This window comes from Diabrotica undecimpunctata, chromosome 1, assembly GCF_040954645.1.
Source record: "Diabrotica undecimpunctata isolate CICGRU chromosome 1, icDiaUnde3, whole genome shotgun sequence".
NCBI classification, from domain to species: Eukaryota; Metazoa; Arthropoda; class Insecta; order Coleoptera; family Chrysomelidae; genus Diabrotica; species Diabrotica undecimpunctata.
Window position 1 is genome coordinate 149536069 of NC_092803.1, and position 23193 is coordinate 149559261.

At 33.5% G+C, this 23193-nt stretch overlaps 1 protein-coding gene across 6 annotated transcripts in view; it reads right to left on the reverse strand.

Annotated features, from left to right (window-relative positions):
• Positions 1-23193, reverse strand: part of wake (ankyrin repeat and fibronectin type III domain containing protein wide awake) — an 82460-nt gene that overhangs the window by 16693 nt on the left and 42574 nt on the right. The window contains exons 1-7 of one of the 6 annotated variants that reach the window (XM_072520203.1): positions 20975-21262; positions 18649-18795; positions 13581-13650; positions 8387-8557; positions 7227-7598; positions 3347-3598; positions 1618-1912 (exon numbers count right to left, since the gene is read on the reverse strand). In XM_072520203.1, coding sequence (XP_072376304.1) covers positions 1618-1912; positions 3347-3598; positions 7227-7598; positions 8387-8557; positions 13581-13650; positions 18649-18787 — 1299 coding nt within the window. In that variant the 5' untranslated portion in view covers positions 18788-18795; positions 20975-21262. Of the gene's footprint in view, positions 1-1617; positions 1913-3346; positions 3599-7226; positions 7599-8386; positions 8558-13580; positions 13651-18648; positions 18800-20300; positions 20597-20974; positions 21263-23193 lie in introns of those variants that run through there. The other 5 variants (XM_072520202.1, XM_072520201.1, XM_072520204.1 and 2 more) reach the window with 5 other exon arrangements.

A 23193-nucleotide genomic window follows, 5' to 3' on the forward strand; every position in this document is an offset into this window, starting at 1 on the left:
TCCTAAATATATGAAAAATCTCGTTAAACAAGAGTGGTGGCTCCATCTGAAACATTGGTAATATTTATCATCGATAGATAGTATTACTTTAGGCTTCGAAACGCTTCAAACGAAACGTCATACTAACAGGGTTGCTATATCAATTACTTTGTACACTTCCCGTCATATAAAACTGGTACACTTTTTTTTTCCAATGTAAACCTGGGTTCAGACTGGATACAGTGGTTCGTGAATTAATTCGCTGTTGCCATCACAGATAACGGAATTGCACTAAATCTAATTAAAAAAAATAAAGTTATTATTAGATAGGTATTATTTTTATCATTAACAACAAAAAACCGTATTTAATAAATTTAATAACCAGAGATAGGGTTCAGCTAATACTCAAAATATTTGAATAATCTTTAAACCTAGATTATTGGCACAGGGAACATTGGAATGCATCTACTGTACCTAATTTTTTACTTCAAATACCTACCGAACACGAACTGTATTTTGTATCAATAAGTTTAGTCACAGGCCAACTACCAAGATTAATTTATTATATATTATATGAACGATAACATTAACAAAAACTAACATTATACTTTATCCTACGTAGATTATAAAGTGACAGATCCAATATATATATATATATATATATATATATATATATATATATATATATATATATATATATATATATATATATATATATATACCCGGTATTTAGGCGTTCCACGCCCTTCCGGTAGGGATCTATGGAGGAGTATCACCTAGCCGCAAGCCCTTATCTCTTGCCGTACTGCTCCACCATAGGCCGATCAGATACCAGCATATTCTAGACTAAGCCGCAGATTCATTTTAGAATTTTAAACTACTGCGTTAGCCTTTTTGTTTGCTATTCACCGAGCCGGGGATTTGAACTGACATCTCTCGCATTGAAGCGAAGGAGAAGCCAGCCGCCCAGCCCGCTTGGCTATCCGATCGACGACAGATCCAATACCTCACTATAATGTTTTATTATAATAATTTAAAGTTATGTCTAGATTGATTTTATCTATCACTATACTTGAATTGAAAGATTTTCATAAATTATAATCAAGGTATGAGTACTTCGAGAATGTTTTAGTTTTTAGAATACTCAAAACTGACGGTCTGTCACACAGCCCTGCTTTTAGCTGATTTCATATAATATTTTCGTTGAACTGGCAACAGTGCCCTAGAAATTAGAATGACGCATGTGACAAGATCAACTTACACAACTTGAAAAACATGATTTTCGGTAATAAGAGTTGTACCAGTTTTTTATGACGCGAACGGTACAACACTTTGGCAGATTACAACAAAATTTAATAAGAATATTATCGGCTTGAATTTTGAACTGGCCATGCTGAAACTTAGGCGCATGACAAAATATCGTTTTACAAGCAGTTTACAAAAAGAAAAGAAGACCTATTCCTCAAAATTGTTTGATTAGTTAAGCCAGAGAGTTATTAAGTGGTATGTGTATGTGTGCACTCAGATTCATATTAAAACTAAAATTGTATGCCAGATTATAAAAATAAAATAGTGCCTAATTCTAACACTCACAAGTGGTATATTATAAACTATTTAAAATGAAAATAAAAAGCTTACCTTAATTGGTAAACTAAGCAGATCACCTCTCTGTAATAGAAGCTCCCTCTGTCCTGGTACTGCGCACGACAACTCCGCAGACGGGCATATAACTATAAAACTAACTTCATCGTTTAATTCAATAATATTCGATTCGAATATTCTATGACTAATAATATCGTCACTGTTGACGTCCATGTAATTAAACAGACGTTTCGATGCACTCGTTACTAAATCTAGAAAATTCCTTTGAACTTCTGTGGTATTGTTTACCACTTCTGGACGATTCAATTGCTTAAGATATCCCCATTCTTCTCTAAAATAGAAATCATTTATTATTTAGAGCGTGTTAGAATTTAAACTAAAATTATAGATTTTATTGCTCTGATGAATTAAAAAGAGAAATATATGGCGTTGGAGCACAAAAATTGATCTAGAAAAATGTTAAACCTATTTCATATATTTCTTTATTTTTTTTTTAACAACTCCTTTAACTTCTAGGATCCTCTGAGTTTTCCTTATCTCTCAGTTAATTATCGAAAAGATAAGGACTTCTTCTTCAAGTTCCGCTCCTATCGGAGATTGGAAATCATTCTGGCAATTATAATTTTGTTGGTTACGCGCCTGAATAGTTCAATTGAACTGCATCCAAACCATTCACGGAGATTGCGTAGCCACGAGATTTTACGTCTTCCTACGCTTCTTCTGCCTTTGATTTTTCCCTGCATTATATTCCTTAGTAGTTCGTATTTTTCACCTCTCATGATGTGCCCCAAGTATTCTAATTTCCTGATTTTTATGAAATTTAAAACTTCGCATTGTTTTCCTAGTTGTTCGAGAACTTGTTCGTTTGTTTTGCGACCCATCCATGATATTTTCAAAATACGTCGGTAACACCACATTTCGAATGCTTCTAGGTTTTTAATGTTGGATTATTTAAGTGTCCAAGCTTCAACCCCATACAAAAGGGTAGAGAAAATATAACATCGAAGCATTCTTATTCGGAGCGATATATTGATATCGCAATTACAAAAAAGTTTTCTCATTCTATTAAAAGTTCATTGCGGCATCTTATTTCTTTTGTCTGATCAGTATCTTCTGTGATCCATGCTCCAAGGTATTTGTACGAAGATATTTGTTAAATTTCTGTATTATCTAGTACTAGCTTAACTTTGATGTTTTCTGCTTTTGTAAATACCGTGAACTTGGTTTTCTTCAAATTTATTTTTAGTTCATAATCGTTGCAATATATATTTAGTTGTTCAGGAAGGTGTTGCAGTTCTTCTAGTGTTCCTGCCGGAAGGATGGTGTCGTCAGCATATCTTATGTTATTAAGTGGCTCACCGTTTATTATAAGGCCCTCACTGACCTCGGCAAGCGCTAATTCTGAGATGGCTTCACTGTATAAATTGAATAACAAGGGTGATAAATTGATAGATAAGGTATTGCCCTTTTCATTTCGCTTATTTTTTTATAATCTAACTCCTTAGTTAGTATGATTATTTTTTAATTTACTTTCTTTCTTAATGTTGTCAGTTGGGAAGACATATTGTCTTTTCCTATACTTCTGCTGACCTATATCACAATATCTTCCGAGAGCGGCAGTACTATTTATAAATTTAACTACCTACTTCGAGCAAAAACTGTTTTTTTTAATTTTTGGTATCGTCGTATGTAGCTCGCTTGACGGAAGTCAAACGAGTAATATTAGCACGTTTTAACTTAACTTAACTAAAAAGGGAATACTTACGCGGTAACTCGTGGGTTATCCCTTATCTTGCAATGAGGTAATATGTTTGGCGACTTGGAACTCACAATAACTTCGATGGTATCGACAGAACTCTGCATTTTGAGATATGCCAAATATAAACCTCTATTGAGTTTTAAACTAGAAACTTGGTGGTAATGGATTTGCTGTTTTATGCTGGCCATGAGCATTTCCGATAAATTGTGGTCGTCGCTTAATACTATTTTCTTGAAAACTTTGCTCATTGGCAACCACCTGAAATAAAAAAAAACTATAAAAATAAATTTTTCTACTATGTATACGTACATTAACGAGAAACGAAGGAACTCTCCATTCCTTAGATAAATACATACACTATTAATAATAAACTGAAAAACCAAAAGTCTTCAGGCCTGCACAAAATTACAAACAATATTTTAAATTATCGTGAAAATATACTCACTATCAACTAGGAAAAAAATCGGTCGCTAGGCATTTGCTGCGGAGATCATTGAACAAGCAGTCTTATATCTATCTACCACAACCAACGCTCCTGCTTATTACTCCTCTGGATATTGACAATCACGTTAACATACACAGCTTTGTTAAAAAATGCTTTGAATAAATGCGCGGTTGCCATTCCCGGCTACTGTCTTATATTTTTAATCCATGATTTTCATCGACACCTCTGGTGTTCTATTAGCTACTCTATATAAATCTAGTTCAGATAGATGATGGTATACAAAAGCAGAATAGAATGTCCAACGAAATGATGACTCGAAAAAGTGGAAAAGGACTTGAGAGAATTGAAGGGCAATATCAAGCCGATATTGTAGTAGTACAATATCTATGCGTAAAATCATGATTATCGCACTTGTAAATAAATGAAGGAGGATGGAAACCCAGCAAAATGTGTTCTATGTGGTCGACCCCACCCAGCAAATTTTAAGGGATGTCAAGTCTACTAGGACATCTTAAATAAAAGATACCCCACAAAAAATGATAATACACCACAAAAAACACTAGGAATCCAGCAACAGAGACCAAGAACAAATCAAGTACCAAAAAAGCCAAGCAATATAGAAAACTTGCTTCAGCAATCAGGTACTTATGCCAGTGCCACCAAAACAACGAGACTTCGATAAAACAGAAAAATGCGGCAGACATAACCCAAAATCGTAGCTTTACACAATACCTACAACGTATAATAGAACAGCAACAAACTACAACTAGTCCAGGAAATCAGAGAACTTAGAGAAGAGTTAAAATAGGCCATCACAAATAAGTGTAATGGTTAAGCTACTTACTTACTTACACAGCAAAATGTGTTCTATGTGGTCGACCCCACCGAGCAAATTTTAAGGGATGTCAAGTCTACTAGGACATCTTAAATAAAAGATACCCCACAAAAAATGATAATAAACCACAAAAAATACTAGGAATCCAGCAACAGAGACCAAGAACAAATCAAGTACCAAAAAAGCCAAGCAGTATGGAAAACTTGCCCCAAACATCAGGTACTTATTGCCAGTGCCACCAAAACAACGAGAACAAAAATGCGGCAGACATAACCCAAAATAGTAGCTTTATACAATACCTACAACGTATAATAGAACAGCAACAAACTACAACTAGTCCAGGAAATCAGAGAACTTAGAGAAGAGTTAAAATAGGCCATCACAAATCAGTGTAATGGTTAAGCTACTTACTATAGTACTGTGGAACGCAAACGGCATAAAGCAACAAGAAATAGAAGTATTCCTAGTAACCAACAAAATTGACATACTGTTAGTCTCTGAAACACACCTTACCTCAAAAACCTGCCTGTCACTGTCAGCAAGTCTACTGCCTGTCATGTCGAAAATTATGGCAAAATTATTCGATAAGAGACTAATAAAAATTATTGCAGAAAAAGAACTTCTAACGACATACCAATTTGGATTTAGAGCCAAACATTCAACATTTCACAAGGTGTGGCATCAGGGTACTGTATAAACTAAAAAAGGACCTACACCAGAACATGCACGACATACTATACTCGTACCTAAAAGAAAGATATCTCCAGGTAAAATATGAAGACGAAATAACCCGTCTACATCTCATAAAGGCAGGCGTTCCTCAAGGTAGCGTTCTTGGGCCGATCCTTTATCTACTAGTTACTGAATAAAGTACATACAGCCACATTTGAGGACGATACTGCAATAATGGCGGTACATTCATATCCCGTTGTTGTAGCAGATTAACTCCAAGAAAACTTAAATAAATGAATCTAAATCAAGCCACATAGTATTCACTATATGCCTTAGCAATTCACCTCAAATATTACTTAACAATGCTCCCCTTCTAACGGTAGATACTGTAAAATACTTAAGCTTATATATGGACAAGACACTCGACACCTCGAAAACTCATATATGGAAAAAAAGAAAACAACTTGATAACATATATAGGAAATATTATTGGTTACTCGGAAGAAAGTCCCAGTTGTTGCGAAACAAAATACTTCAATTTCAAATAAATTCAACTTCAAGCTACGGACAAAATAAACACAAGTCACCGCATGATATTTAAGTCTGCACGTGACGAACGCCTTCCTATTGGCCATAAATTATTCAACTATCTTAGTGATGTCTGTTGGGCTACCAGGCACGTACTTCGTTTTTCCGCTCCGTCGTCTGTCGAATGAAGAGTCATACCAAACTGTTTTTTGGTTTGTTGATTTGTTAATCGTTAGGTCGTGTCTTGATAGTGTAAAGCATTTTTTAAAAACGAATTTATTTATTGCCAATACAAAAGTTTTCCCTACTTTCTTCCTGTAAGTATATTAAAGCATTTATAATAGAACAAGATACGATATAAGATCGTCTCTACTGATCTGTATCATATTTAATAATTTAATTTAATAAAGTTAATAAGTAATTAAAAAATAACTATTTTTGTATATATTAAAAAACAATATCGGCTCGGGCATATATTATTTTAGATTTTGTGGATCGTTCGAAACAAAAAAAATATCATTTTTGAAATTACTAAGTACCTAAATTCAAGATAAAACCTTATCAGTTTTTGATAAGTATTTTGGACTTATTTCATTTTGAATCATTGTTTTTAGTTGTTAATGCAGCCCGATCGCCCTTTCCGATAAGAGACCTTCCTCATTAACAAATAAAAAAATATATTTTAGAACAAAACATGGCAAAATTTTTTATCAGAACCTGATAGAAGAAGGTTTAAACTTGAACTTATGTACTTGACAAGTACAAAAATAATATTTTTTAGTTGTCTTTTTAATCCTTAAAAATCGTCAGTTTTCGTTTTTTAGTATTAAATTGTTTATAACTCAAAACCATCATCATAATAGAAAAATTACAAAAGACCTTTTATGTTTCGAATAATAAAAAATAATATAAAATAATACCAAAAAAATCTAAAATAAGCACATCAGATTCTGAAAGTTAACTCAAATAAGGTAATTTTATAAACTTTCTTTTTTCTGCATACCTACATACTTTATTTTGTGGTAAATAGCTCTCGATATTGTAAATCATTTTTATATTTAAAAAATTGGTGTACTATAATCTGTATCTGTTAAAGTATGTCTGTTTTATATTGTATCTTTAATTTACTAGTCCGGCCCTGAACAAACGCGTGTTTCCAGCGTGCATTTGTTTACATCGTCCGTAGCACATAAACAAACAAAGTTATAAGTTAGGTTAGAGTTATAGGTTAGAATCGACGTGTGTGTTTGTCCGATACTGATTACTGCATTACTGCAAGGCCGAGATAATCAACCAAAAAAGAAGATGTATTTGGTAACTTTTATAGTAACTTTCTTGGGTGTGAATCTGTGTTTTTAGTTTACTCCTCCTGGTTAAAAAACAAACCATATTTTATTAATACTCACCTTGAATTCAGAAGAGATACATTCCTAGGAGATTTAACATAATTAACGACGCTTAACACCATAGTACCACGCGAGTCTTTTAAAGGTTTGTGATATATCTGTCCTAAGTCTTGCAAACATAGCAAAGACTGCATCTGAATGGCAGCAGAGAGTATTTTCTTCCGAAAATGTATACGCGATGAGATATGTTTTTCCATTTCGAATCGCAACACCTTAGTTTCGTTCCATATACAGGCTACCTTCATCAGCCAGTAGAGATCGGTGTGAATGCAACTAGGGAATATTTCGTCTATTTCTATCACAGGTAGGAAATCTTCGTTGGTGAGGAGTATTCTGTCTTCGTGGTAGAGGATACAGGCCAAATATATACCCCTAAAAATACGAGAGTTTGATTTGATTATTTTTTTTAATTAACAGAAACAATCAATAACAAGTATATACTCTAATATATTGGCTTTAGTGCAGGCGATAATGACAAACTACTGAAAAAGAAAAGAAAAAATTAATTTTTAAACAAACTATATTTTAAATCCTTCAAGTAATTTATATTATTTTTCTATTAAATATTCTAAGAGAAACAGAGATATAAAATATGTTAACGTAATCATTTTCATATTCATTTATTACATAAAAGATTTGAGATCCTTAAATTAATGCAGAATATCTAAATTATATGAGTGAAAAGTGGCTCTGTTTTCTTGTGGCATGTTTAGGTTAAATATTATTTTATATTGCATTAAACTACAATTGATTTTAATGAGAATTACATTTCACATTTGTTTTAACGTATTGAATCCGGAATTGTTTTCAAAAAATTTAAATAAAGAAATTATTAGATTTAACCTCGAAATATTTATTTACTGGTTAAATCTAATAATTTCTTAATGTAAAAATTTTTGGAAACGATTTCCGGATTGGACAACTCAAAACGTCGAAACGTCTAAACATAATTCTCGGTACAATCAACTGTGGTTTAATCCCACATACAGTAATATTTAAATATCAGTGCTCCTAAAAGCAACAGTTAGACTTAGAGAGTATATATATCAGAAGGGACCATAATAAAAAGAAACGTGAAATAGGGATGTGTGTTATTTCTTCTCCTGATATGTGTGTTTGATATGTATAAAGGAATTAAAATTACTTAAAATGAAACAAACCTGTGCAAATTTCTCTGAAACTTGCTAGCAGCTGAAAACAATTGTTTTATCGTAGTCTTGCGCTTCTGTATTTTCCGAAGAGGTCCATGAGATTCCAAAATTTCGTTTCCGGGCCTATACTGTCTCACTTCTTCCATTAATTGATCTAGCTGATCCAACTGAGCATTAAATCTATAAAAAATATTTATGGAATTGGCGGTTACTTAATGGAAAATTATGTTCAATAATAATAGGTGATTCAGTGAAACGGCACGATTTGGCAACGTTGCTGGTGAAAAAATAGTGGAGCCGCAGGCTTGCGACGTAAACATGAATGTCGTGAATCTAGAGAGTGGGAAGTTTAGTTATCTTGGAGAAGTGGTCGGGTGAACGCATTTACTGTGCAAGTTTATTACAAAAATGGTGAAAGTTTAGTGCGTGTACAACGAGCGTTTCGTTTACACTACCATTTGCCGCCCCGTGCTCCAGTTTCGTCTAAAAAGGCTATTCAGACATCACAGAAAAGACGTGTAGGGTCAGAACTGCTCGCACACCACAGAATATTGAAGCGGTTTGCATTACACGTGAGTCCTCGAAGATCCCTACGACAAGGAAGCTTAAATCTGGTGTTCAGCTATACCACTATGAGCAGAATTTTGCATAAAGATCTCTAGTATCATCCATACAAAATCCAGATTATGCAAGCCCTCAACGTTCGAAATTATCCCACCCTAGGGTTCTGTGAACAAATGTCGGAGCATATTAATGGAAATGACAACTTGCTTTGGGTGAGTAATGAAGCTTACTTTCATCTAAGTGGATATATAAAAAAACAAAATTTCCGCTATTGGTCCGACAATAATCCGCGGCAATTACACGAAAGACCCATATATTCAGAAAAGGTAACCGTGTAGTGTGCAATTTCTTCGTTAGAGATCATCGGACCTTATTTTTTTTAGGACGAGGATTGGCATGCAGTAAGAGTAAACTATGATCGCTACGTGCACATGTTAAATATTTTTTTTCTTCCGGCAATCAATAATTACAGAAATGAACAGACCTTTCAACAGGACGGTGCAACATGTCACACATTACGAGTGTCAATGGATTTACTAAGAAGATCGTCCCCGGTCGTCTTATGAGTAAAAACGGCGATATTCCCTGGCCACCTCGTATTCCGGACCTCTCCCTATGCGACAAGTTTTTTTGGAGATATCTCAAGTAGAAAGTGTTTCAAGATAACCCCCCAAGAACTATCGAGACTTTGAAAGAACTGATAGGCGAAGAAGTGCAAGACATACCTCAAGAAATGTTACTCAATGTAGTAAATAGCTTTCTACCACGGCTGCAAGAATGTGTCTGATAAAATGGAGTCCACCTTTCCAATACCATCTTCAAAAACTGACTATTTCTTCACTTACACATTAATTTACATCTGTGTAGTATACGTTTTTTTTTATTAAATTTAATAAGAAGATATATTTTTTGTTTCTTTGAAATCGTACCGTTTTATTAAATCACCTCAAAAACAAAACATGCTTCGCTGAAATATCAGATTCTTCAAAAGAACGATTATTTTATGGCTAAGTAGGTAGTTTACTGGTACACACCAGAGACCAAGGAACAGTCAAAACAGTTGACGGCACCCGACGAACGTGCTCCGAAGAAGGCAAATACTGTCTTATCGGCCGGAAAGGTTATGGCCACGGATTCCTGGGATTTATAAGGGGTGATCTACATCGACTACCTGGAGAAGGACAAAACGGTCACAAGGCTCTACTACGCCGAATTATTTACGAAAAAATGCTCTTCCACTACGAAAACGCTCCGGCTCATCCGAATTGGGCTATGAACTGTTGCCCCATCTACCGCATTCTCCAGATTTGGCCTCTGCGACTTGTTTTTGTTTCAAAACTTGGAAAAGGCACTAGCCGGGCAGAAATTTAAGTCGAATGAGGAGGTCATCGCCGCCACGGATGACTACTTTGCTGACCTCGAAAAAACGTATTTTTCAGACGGGTTAACGCTCTAACTTCTTTAACCTCTCCAACCGCTTGCAAAGTTTACTTTTCGGCAGCTAATTCGCATTGGTAATGACCAACAATATCTTTTGTAAAGAGTTTAAGTCTCTCGAAAAGTGCATATTTAATATGCAGATATTAACAGAGTAATGACTCTATAGGTCTTGCAATTAAGTTGATCACTCTTTTTATATAATAAGAATAAAATATATTTAATAAAAATAAAAATAACACCAAAACATTTTCTAGAGGAAATCACTGAGGAAAAATTCAATGTAGAATCACTCTACAAGAGAAATGTACCAAAGGATAGCTTCCTTAGCACATAAGATACAACTGAAACAAATAGACGACATCGAAGATATAAACGTGAGCTGGGAGAAAATTAAAAACAACATTGAAGAAGCAGCAATAGAAGCTATAGGAAAAAGCAAAGTCATACTGAATAAAAGAAACAATAACAATATACCATGATTCAGAAAAGAAATAAAAGAGAAATGTAAACACTAAATACAAAATATCAAATACTCCAGAATCCCGAGACACCTATAGAAGAATACGAAATGAAACAAAGCAGTTGGTAAGAACAAAAAATGAACATTGGAACAGTTTACAAAAAGATGGAAAGCGACTTCTACGGTACACAAAAACAAATATGGAGATTCATAAAAAACCAACGGAAAGAAATGGGAGAATTGAAGGAATACAATAACATACCAGCAAACGAATCAGAAAGATACCTGACGATACTGTTTAAAGGAAAGGAAAATAATAATCAACACAATAACGTACCTGAATTAAAATATACGAAATAGAAACCAGTTTTCAGGAAGTAGAGATAGCCATAAAGAAAATAGAAAGTCACCAGGACCAGACGGAATAACCAACGAGCTTCAAAAACACGGAGAAAAAAGTATAACCCTAGAGATGACAAAACTTATATTGCACTGCAAGATACCAGACGCATGGAGAAACAGCATAATGATACCAATGATCAAGAAAGGAGATAAAGAAGGCCCCAACAATTATAGAGGTATAAATCTACTGAACACCGGACTTAAGCTTACCACAAAAGTCCTAACCAACAAAATCAATAAACTAACAACTTCATCCGATGAACAACAAGAATTCAGATCCGAAAGATCCTGCGTATACGCCGTATTTGTTCTAAGACAAATCACAGAAAATGTCATCGAGTACAATAAACCAGTATATCTATGTTTTATAGACCTGACAAAGGCTTTCGATCGCATCCAAGTCGAAGACGTCTTACACCTACTGTATAAAAGAAACATACCAATCAATATTATACAAACCATCGAAAATATCTACTTACCTAATCGAATATAGGCTAAGATAAATGGAAAACTAACAAAGTGTATGCCAGTACAAAGCGGAGTCAGACAGGGTGACTCATTAAGCCCACTTCTCTTTAATATAATGGACGAAAAAATACAAGCAGTACGTAAAGGTCATGGTTACAGAATGAGGAACAAAGAAATCCAGATATTATGTTATGCAGACGACGTCGCATTAATCGCCGAGACAGAAGATGAGCTCCAAAAATTAACACACATCCTCAATACAACAGCCAAAAAATACAATATGATATCAGCAGAAAAAAACAAATGTATGACAACATTTAAATACTCACTACGATGTAAAATCCAAATGTATGGAAAAATAATAAAGCAGGAAGCAAGGTTTAGATATCTGGGAATAGATATAACTATTTATGGAGACGTTGAAGAAAAAGTACGACAACAAAGCTTAAAAGCAAGTAAAGCGGCGAGATCTCTTAATGACACAATCTGGAAGAACAAACACCTAAGACAAGATACAAAAACAAGAATCTATAAAGCAGCAATTAGACCTATATTGACATACACGGCGGAGACAAGACCTGACACATCTTAAACGAAATGACTACTAGAAACAACAGAGATGAAAATACTCCGACGAATATCAGGGAAAGTTCTGTTGGATAAAGAGAGAAGCGAAATCATAAGAAGAGCATGCAATATAGAAGACATAAATGGATGGGTGACAAAACGGAAACAGGAGTGAAACGAACACATTATTAGAATGGCAGAGGATAGGATAGTACGAATAGCACGAGATGTCACCAAATAGACGAAGAAGTATTGGCAGAACAAGAAAAAGATGGTGCGATAATTTAAACAATTTATTAGGCTAATATTGAAGAAGAAACAGGCTTTGAAGCCTACATACAAGAAGAAAGAAGAACTCTTTTTATACAGCGACATATTATTCCCTTTAGCCACTCCTCTGGTATCAATTCGTTCTACCACATGACTACCATTCACTTATGGATTGCTGCCAAAAGCTGATTGCTGGCACCACCTTCATTATACATTTCAGAACAGATCTCGTCGATTCCTGGGGCTTTATTTTTTAAATTTTTTGATGGAATTTGACACTTCTCTTGTTAGTGCGTAGTTGCTGATACAGGTTTAGTTGATTTTATATGTTGTCGCCTTCTTCAGCATAATTTAAATTGAGATGACCTCTGAAATACTGTGTCCATCTATTTAGAACTGAGTTTGTATCATGTAGAATTTCACCGTTAATATCTTTAAAACTTTTTAGTCTTGGTTTAAACATTTGTCGCCTGCTCTTTAGGGATTTGAGTATTTTCTTGTTTCATTTTTATCAAATAAACTTTGTATCTTAATTAACGTTTTCTGTTCATATTCAATCTTTTTAAGTCGGTGGATAGAGTTTTTTATATGCCGCGTTTTTTCTGTTTGTTGCCATCTTGCCCTCATCAAACCGCTGACTTTTTTTTCTGCCCTTCTTTTACCCAATGTTTCAACCGATTTCTGCAATACAATGTCTCGTATTTTTATCCATAGCTGGTTAACATCATCTTCTATGTTTTCTGTCCTTATTTTATCTTCTATTTTCTCTCTATATACATTAGCTATATCTTTTATTTATATAATATTTATCTTCCCTTTTTCTGATCTCCTTGTTTTGATCGGATATTCTTTCTTTAAATCGTGCCTTAAGCAAATAGTGATCACTATCTATATTTGATCCTCTGAAAGACCTAACATCTAAAAGGTTGGAACATAACTTAAAATATGTAGTTCTATTTTATTGTGATTGTAAAAAAATGTATACATTATAAGCAAAAAATGATATAGTTTCCAAGCTTTTGAATTACTTACCTATTTACATTATTATCTAATGATACTCTTGGCTTTTCCAATTGACCTTGTTGAGCAGCATTGTAGAGAGCTAAAAGTACATACATTTGTCAAGTAATTTTTTTACGAAAAATAAGTTTAGCATAAAACGATTTTTATTTAGTTAGATTGAAGAAGAACTTTGATCGGATTGTGTGTTCTCGTGGCTTCGATTTGTTCTATGAAAGATTGTTCAAAAGATATATCCAATATACCCCATGTCCCGGCACAAGGTAAACATACAAAATTCAGGGTCCCTGAAGAAGACGTTAATTTTGTAAAGATGCATATCGACTCGTTCCCACATGTAGAATCACATTACTGTAGAGCAAACTCACAACGTCAGTATTTAGACTCCTCACTTACTGTTAAAAAAATGTATGAACTCTACACTGAAGTCTGTATATCTTCCAGTAAGCAACCAGTTAAGGAATCATTTTATCGCAGTACATTTTCTAATCAATATAACTTACACTTTCACGTCCCTAAAAAAGATCGGTGTGATCTGTGTGAGGAGGTGAAGGTTCAGACGCAAAATGATACTTTAACGGAGGAGAAGAAATCGGCGTTTGAGAGGCACATTCAAAATAAAATTGCGTGCCGTGAGAATAAAAACAAGGATAGAGAGACTCAGACTACATTTCTAGTTTTTGATCTGCAAAATGTGTTAAGTTGTCCACATGCTAAAGTCAGCAACTTCTACTATAAAAGCAAACTCAACGTTTACAACCTGACAGCAATACTATCAAGCACAAAGCAGGTATATTGTTCTTTGTGGCACGAGGGTTTAATGGGAAGAACTGGTAACGATCTGGCAAGTGCTCTGATAAAAATTTTGGAAGCAGTATTTTGGATAATCCAAATTTAACTTCCTTGTTGTTGTGGAGCGATAGTTGCGTCCCCCAGAACAATAATTCAATCATGTCTGTTGCAATTTCTCTTTTTATCCAAGATCATCCCAATATAGATACAATTACAATGAAATTTTCAACGCCCGGCCATTCATGCAACCAAGAAATAGATTCTGTGCACAGTTGTATAGAACGGGTTTTAAAAAGATCAGAGTATTATTCGCCAGTATCTCTATTACGAATTCTCTTAAAAGTAAATTCAAAAAAGCCGTATAAAATACTGCAATTAAAAAACAATGATTTCAAATATTATAAAACATGTGCTGCTACATATAATTACAAATCAATTCCCTTTAGTCAGGTTGTTGCCTTGAAATTTACACAATCTGTGTTTGAGGTAAAATATAAAATTAGTTATTTACATGAAAATTGGGAGGAAGTTGTTATTCGTGATTCTCGTCCTACAAGAGCTGCAGCTGGTAGTATTAATATGCAACCCCCATCTCGGTTATCGCTAAATAAATCCATGCCGCAACAAAAAATACAAGCTATAAAAAGTATGTTTAGATGGATGCCTCAAGTTGATAAAGATTATTACATGACTATCTTTCCAAAATAATTGTTTATTATTACTTGTTTATAGTGTTATAATGTTATAATATATTTTTGAGGAACTTTAATTTATTTATTTGCAATAAATAGAATTAAATAAAAAGTGTTTGAAAATACAAAGTTGTATGTAATAAACATTACAGCAATAAACTTTTTCAGTAGTATAACATAGTTGTATGTTTTTTTTCAATATCCACATTTTTGGAGAAAACCCTAATTTTCAGTATGGCCCTGCTTAAAACCTTGACACATTGTAGCCAAATTTTACGTCTGTACTTATCTTAAATATTTATTTTTAGAAGGGCCAGATTTACAACCATCAAAATTTTGTATTCCGTTTTTCTCAAAACTAGATTTACTACACATACAACAGTGTAACTCTAGGACAACGATGTGCTAATAAAAATGCAAGGTTTCGCCGCTTCACACGCGATCGTTTTTCGTAGCTCCTCAAAGTACTGCATACAGCGACTAGTAACATAGGACGTGATACATAATACCGTTTTGACTGTTGTGAAAATTGTAATCTTGCTATACGTTTTCCAAATTTTACACTTTTTGATACCTCAAAATTTTCGTAAATAATACATCATAGGGCCCTGCATCGTATTTTTGATTGTAAGCTTAATACAATTGGATATTGTATCGTCTCCTCCAAATGCCATTTTTGTATACACCACGTCATGTGTGTCGAAGGACCTTTCTTTCAAATGTTGCTAGTTGCTGTCTGATTGTGTCAATATCCAGGTTTGTGAATCATAGACACTGGTCCGATCAAGGTTTTATAGACCAGTCATTTAGTTTTCTTGGTAAATATGTATGATTTCAGATGTCTAGAAGTTTCAAAAATCCATTGTATACCCGATTGGCTACATATATTTTGCGCTTAATTCCCGGCATTGTGTTGTGTCTGTTTATTAGGGAATCCAGGTAAGTATGTAACTTATGCAATACTTTGTATATTTTTCTTACCTGTTATCTGTTATGATAATTTGGGAGGCTTCTCGCCTACTATTTATTGACATTTATTAGATTTTATCAAAATTCAACTTAGTTAAATGCATATGTGACATAAGAAAAGAATAACCATTGAAGAAACCAGAAAAACGGTTTATCTCGAGGGAGTGGTCACGCATTTTGTGTAACATACCTATAAGCTGAGATAGTATGCAACACACACACACACACACACACACACACACACACACACATACACGAAATATTTTATATAATTCCGATGGTGTGGTATTTTACAATATGCTCGAGGAAGAAGTTTTGAAGATGAGAGGAGAACTCTATGATACCTTGAAATACTTCAACAAATCTTATTTTAACTGTTCGCTTACTATCTAACAAAAAGCAGACAAAAAGGAAGCTTAACATAATTTGGAGCCAACAGAAAAAACTGCCCAGAATCGTCGGAACCAACTGTAAAAGAAATGCCCACCAGTTGACGCCACTGATCCTAGGGAAGAGCTGACAACAGGATATGAATTGCTGTATTTTACCTGGATAGTTACCAATAGATTAAGAATAAACACGACATGATAAAAATAATTTAAAAAGATGGGTTTCCATTTTACCATCCTTCCATTTTATTCAATTAATTCATAGGTAAAGTAATAATACGAACACGGTTATTACGAAGTTTCGCTTATAACAAGATACATTAGATGTCCCGTGAAATTTCTATTGAACTATAACCGTCTATAGCGAGGCAAATTTGGTTATAACGAGAGAAAATAAGATCCAAAAACGTGTTTTTTACGTTTTTAGTCCGGTCGTGGCTATAAATAAATACCTTTTCAAACAGCCCCTCAATAAACTTAACTGCAGCCCGCAATAAACTTCTTTACAATGAATAAATACAACTGTTTCACATCTTTAGAAAATATATGATAGAATGATACTGGACCATTTAAAGCAGTTAAAAATAACAGAGTTCTTAAAATTGCAGAAGCAATAGTTTATGTTATCCTTGAAAATACGATTTATACATTATGTAGTTGGAAAAAAATATAGTATATAAGTACATAAGTATATAAGTACAGCTTTTTTGTTTTAACGTATATCATTGATAATAAAAGTAAACAACTCTTTTATGTTTTAATATATTTCATTGACAATAAAAGTAAATAACTTTTTTTCAAAAACGCCATTCAAACAATATTTATTAGCATCTTATATTGCTCCGAATGGCTTCACTATAGGAAGTTAATGGTTTAGAAAACTACAGATTCATATGTATGCACAGTATTATGATTGTCTGATATAACGAGATCGGCTTATGACGAGGTAATTAGTCTGTCATTTCAGTTTTCGTTATAGAGGGAGTCTACTGTAGTAAAGTAAAAGAATAGATTCTAGATATAGGATATTAATACATAATATATATCAACACGCTGAAATGGTAGTCACGATGGATAACGGAATGAAAACGAGGCCAATAAAAATCAACCGAGGAGTAAGACAGGGAGACACCATATCTCCAAAACTATTTACTGTCGCACTTGAAGACATCTTTAAATCACTAAATTGGGAAACAAAGGGACTATCGATAAACGGAAAGTATTTAAACCATCTAAGATATGCAGATGACGTAGTACTAATAGCCGACAGCTGGAAAGAACTGAAGACGATGATCAATGAGCTTCATACGGAATCCATAAAAAAAGGACTGAAAATGAATCTGAGTAAAACTAAGCTAATGTCGAATAAAGATGATCAACCGACGATAACCATCCAAGGAACAAAAGTGGAACATGTAGAAGAATACATATATCTGGGTCAGAATATCAAGATAAACAAATAAAACCAAACTACCGAAATAAGCAGACGAGTAAGAATGGGATGAGCCGCATTTGGAAAACTCTCATACATACTGAAAGACAAAAAGATACCCCAAAACCTTCAAACCAAAGTGTTCGATTCTTGTATCCTTCCCGTTCTCACTTACGGAGCTCAAACCTGGACATTCACAAAAAAAAACATGGACAAGATTCGAAAAACTCAGCGAGCCATTTAACGACAGATACTTGGTATCTCACTAATAGATCGGCAAACGAACGAAGCAATCCGGAACAAAACAAAAATAAAGGACGCCGCGAAACAAGCAGCTAAATTAAAATGGAAATGGGCTGAACACAACGAACGTCTCGAAGATGGTAGATGGAACAAAGAAGTCGGAAACTGGCGACCGTACGATGCGAAGAGACCAAGAGGAAGACCTCAAATGCGCTGGAGCGACGATATCAAAAGAGTCGCAGGACCAATGTGGAAACGCCTAGCACACAACAGGGATGAATGGCGAGAAATGGGAGAGGCCTTTATTCGACAATTCGGATAGAAAAAGGGCTACATAAAAAAAAGTAATAGTACCGCAAATGTTTTTGCTCCCTGTCAAGAGGTTGTCTTAATACTTATTATTTTTACACATCTTTAAATAACTAAAAATTAAATCAACAAAAAATTAGTCAAGTATTGTTATTAGTAAAGATCAAGTGTACCATATAAAAAAACATCGTTAAAAACGTAATTAAGAATATTTATACATTGATATCAAAATATTTCTCCTAAATAAATCTTACCGGGAAACTGTGAGGTAATTTTTGAGACACCTTGATTTTTTCGCAAAAGTTTGGACTTTTTCTTTTTAATTTTATACCCAACGAGAGGTAAAACTCTCTCTGGGGCTATATTAGCTACCTCCATTTCAAAATTACCCATTAAACTATCTAGCTAAAAAAGGAAATTAATAATAATAAAAAATTATAAAAAAAATATACTTATCGAAAAAAAAAAACAAAAACATAGAAAATATAGACAAAAAAAAAGTTGCAATTATAAGAATACAGTAAAGAAATAAAAGTCTATTACTGATCTCAAAAATAATGGATTGGCGGAGTGACGACGAAACTTGTTTATTTTAAGTTATGCAGTGTAACAGATTCTTTTTTCATTTTTACATAATATTTGACTAGCTAGAAATTGAAAATTTATAGTTTATTGTTTAAAAAATAGAAATAATCGTGAAAAAATTTTGTTAGGACTGGTTTAATAGTTTTTGCATAATAATTTTGCAATTCAGGATCCACAAAAAAATTTTAAATTTGCAAAATTGTGCTGGGCCCAAAATAAGCACTTTAAATAGTTGAAATTTTTTTACATATAAAGAAAGGCAAAGAAATCAATTATCCATAAACTAAGAGATATGATAGATTTTAAAGTAACATACAGAAAACTGTCCCCTATCAAAATAAAAAACAAGAAATCTAGATTAATATTCATTAATGTATATAAATAATAATATAATGTATTAACATATATCAGTCTTTTCAGTAATTAATGTATATGCCCCAAGTGAGAATTTTTTCCTTTCCCTTTTCTAAAGGAAATGACAAAAACAAAATTTACGAGAAACTAGAAAAAATAGATATAAAACACCCAAAAATGGCTTTCTAATTATACTTGGGAATTTTAATGCAATGATAGAAAAGAAAAAAATAAACACAGATATAACTGGCCAAGAAACAATCCACACCAATATGAATACTAATTGGAGAATGTTAATATGCAAACTAGCAACAATGACACAGATATTCACTATGAGTAATTTCAAACACAAAAAAGAACATAAGGTATTATTAAAAAGATTTCAGGTCAGGTATAATTAAAGATGTGAGGTCATAGGTTGGTGCAACTACATATTTTGTATATACATACAACTGGCTATAACTGTTAAATTAATTATTAGCTAATTTACGAGTTCTGTAAAAAAATGCTTCTTTTCCATAAGACTTTAGAGCATTAGCTTTAGACTGGGTTTCTTCAATGTTCATGTATAACTCTGCTCACTCTCAGAAAGCAAAACTACTACAAATTCTTGTCCAAATTACTAGATTCATGTGTTCCATTGACTTTTTAATTTACCCAACCTTAATCTGATCACAATTCTTAAGAAGTTCATGAAATATCTAAAAAAATAAGTAACACCATGCATTGAGTGATTAAGCTCTTACTGTAAGCTTGGCACATGGCTCTAGCAATAATTAAAGCCAAAATCAAACATAAAAAGGCTCTGTCAAAATGATTTGATGACCCATTGAAGCTCTCCATAAAATTTTTATAAATTATATTTTTTATTCTAGCACATTACTAATAGAGTTGTCTATGTTAATATATATAATAATAACTTTTATATCAGTTTTAATTAATGAAAAAATAAATCTAGTGAACTTACTGACTGAAATGTGGGCCACTTTTTTATATCAGCAATATTAATAATCTCAGGTTCTGCATCCAGTTTATCTGCATTGGAAAAGTGAAACAACCTTTTTTTCAGCTTATGCATTGTAAAATATTACGCATTATTAGAGGAAGTGCATTACAAGATAAGAACTGTTGCATTTTATAGCGATATACCACAGGCAATTAAAATAAAATTTATACAATAATTGAAGATACATTATAACCATATAAAATATTACTTCACAAACTTCTACTAGAACCATATTGTTGATTATGTTCTGAATTTTACATTCTGTACATGACAAACTCTTCGTGCAATATGAAGTTATCAGTAGTTATCTGATTGCTGTGGCAGAAAAACCACAATTTTTATTTATTTTTAACCACATTAATATCTACAATGTTATTAGCTGTAAGTAGCATATTTGATTTATACTGTTGTTTTAAAAATTAAAAGTTTTGACCAAATATAGCTGATTCAAATCTTTTTGGTAGTTTATAATTTTTCAAATTCTTATATGATTAAACAAGAAAGAAACTTAAAGCCGTATATTAACGGTTCTTCCTTTTAAATGTAAGTAGAATTTAAAAAATTAAAGATAGTGTTTTGCTTCCTGTTTATTTATGATTTATCTATGATTAGATAGGTACATGTAACGAACTTACCCCAATTTTAGTGAAAGCATTGTTAAGTATAAATATTCTGTATGCATTATTGCTTTATTTTTGTCGACGGGTTTACATCAAACATTTTTCTAAATATATAGAAAATACATTCAAGAAAACAATAACAATTGGAACATAACCTACATAATTTTTGACGTCAAATGTTTGACAAGTGACAAGTATATACATTTATTTACATGAGAAAAAACGTTCAAATAATTTGTTTAGGTATTAAACAGTTTTATTATTTAAATAGTTTTACCACAGAATAATAAACAATCTTCGGTTCTTATTTTTAAATTAATATTTCTATTTATGGCTGCACTTATGGTTTGTCGCACTTATAGTAAATAAGTGCGACAAACTATTATAGGGGATGATTCTGCATGAAAAAAATAGGTAATGACAGTTTGCTGTATAAATTTACGTCATCAAATGCTTCGTTTTCCGTGATACGGGGTGTGAAAATTTTTCTTACAAACTGACAATTTATTTATTGCTCTCAAAGCGGTTGAGATATGAAAATGGAATTTAGTGGGTTTTAAGAGGTACCTAGTTCTTGCGCATTTTTTGACATACAACTAAGAATTTATTTTCACCAATAGCGCGCATACGGCTAATGGTCGTAAATTTGGCACGCCAATGTTCCGTACTTTCCCTATCTCTTCAACGATTAGAATTAATGCTGAAATGCCTATCTGTGGAAATGCCCTGGTGCATCATCATGCATTAACCATAAGTGTTGTGTTAGCTGTGTCGGATTTTCTTTAAAAAGAATAAGTAACTCTTCTTGTAGAACACGAAGGTAAGAATGGCCTGTTATGTGGGAGGAAATATAGACCAATTGAGTGATTATTAATTACCTCAATCACATATTTACTGCTGAACATGAGCTTCAAAGATTCCATATGGATTGTAGTATAGAATAAGGGAACCCAAGAGTACGCACCCGCCCAAGAGTGCGCATATCTATTTTTATTAAAATATGTATTTTAGAAGTGGTAGTTGAATCTATTCCATACGTTTTCAACTTTTATCCGTATAAATACAGATCCTCTGCTTTCAAATTGACAAATTACATATTTGTTTAGAGGCATTGAGTAAAAACGTGCTTGCAGTATAGTTTATGTATAGTTTTGCTCTTGCTGAAAATATCGTGTTGTGTGGTAAGTAGGCACATTTATTATATTTGAATATGGTTATTTTACAGATTATGTTTGGCTTTATTTATTTTACAAAAAAGGATTTTATGTACCAGTTGGTATGCTGCCCCAAGAGTAGACACGAATTTTAAAGTTCCCAAGAGTACGCAGTGTGTTCTCTTGGGAACGGTGTACTATTAAAGTAACATAAAGGGCGGTGTAACTACTGTTAAGAAAAAAAGGTGTATATTATAATCTAAAGAAATCACTCTGCTTAAATGAACAGTTTGTGGAACCACCAGATAAAGACCTTTCGTTGGATAAGTCTTTCCATGTTTTCTGTGTCTGCTCTCATAACATGTCCAAAGTATTTTAATTGTTGGAGATGGACTTTGCTGGATATCCGTTTGCTGACTTTTATTTCATTTAAAATTGAAATATTTGTCCTGTGGTCGGTCCACGGAATTTGTAACATTCTCCAACAGAACATTTCAGTGGCGTCTATCTTTCTTCTTTCCGCTTGTCGTAGGGCTCAAGATTCACATCCGTATGCCAGTATTGGGAATATTTGGGCCATTTTTCCTACGGCGACTCTTGCTAGATCACATCTACGTTTTATTTCTTCCTGTAGTGACCCTGTGTTTGTGATTAATGATAATAATAATAATAGTCTCCCGTTTTATACCGCTGTCGCGGCTTTGGGAGTATAGCAGGGTAGTCTGCTATATCTAGGGCCTACGGTATACAAGGAAGGTAACATGGCCAGTGCTACGCTTCAACCGTCTATTATTACCCCTGGTTTTACCCAAGGTACTCATTTTTATTCAGGCTGAGTCGACCTGGGGCCTATAGACATTTTTAAAATGTCTAAATGTTCTTGCCGGCGGTGGGATTCGAACCCCGGACCACCAGCTTGCGAGGCAAGCATCCTACCGCTTGCGCTACGCAGGCCCTGTGATTAATGATCCCAGATATAAATATGAGCTCACAACTTCAAACCGGTCAATCGTGGTTATGTGTGGATAATTGTTATGTAGTCTATCTACTATCATGATCAAATATTTGACTTTTGCTTTC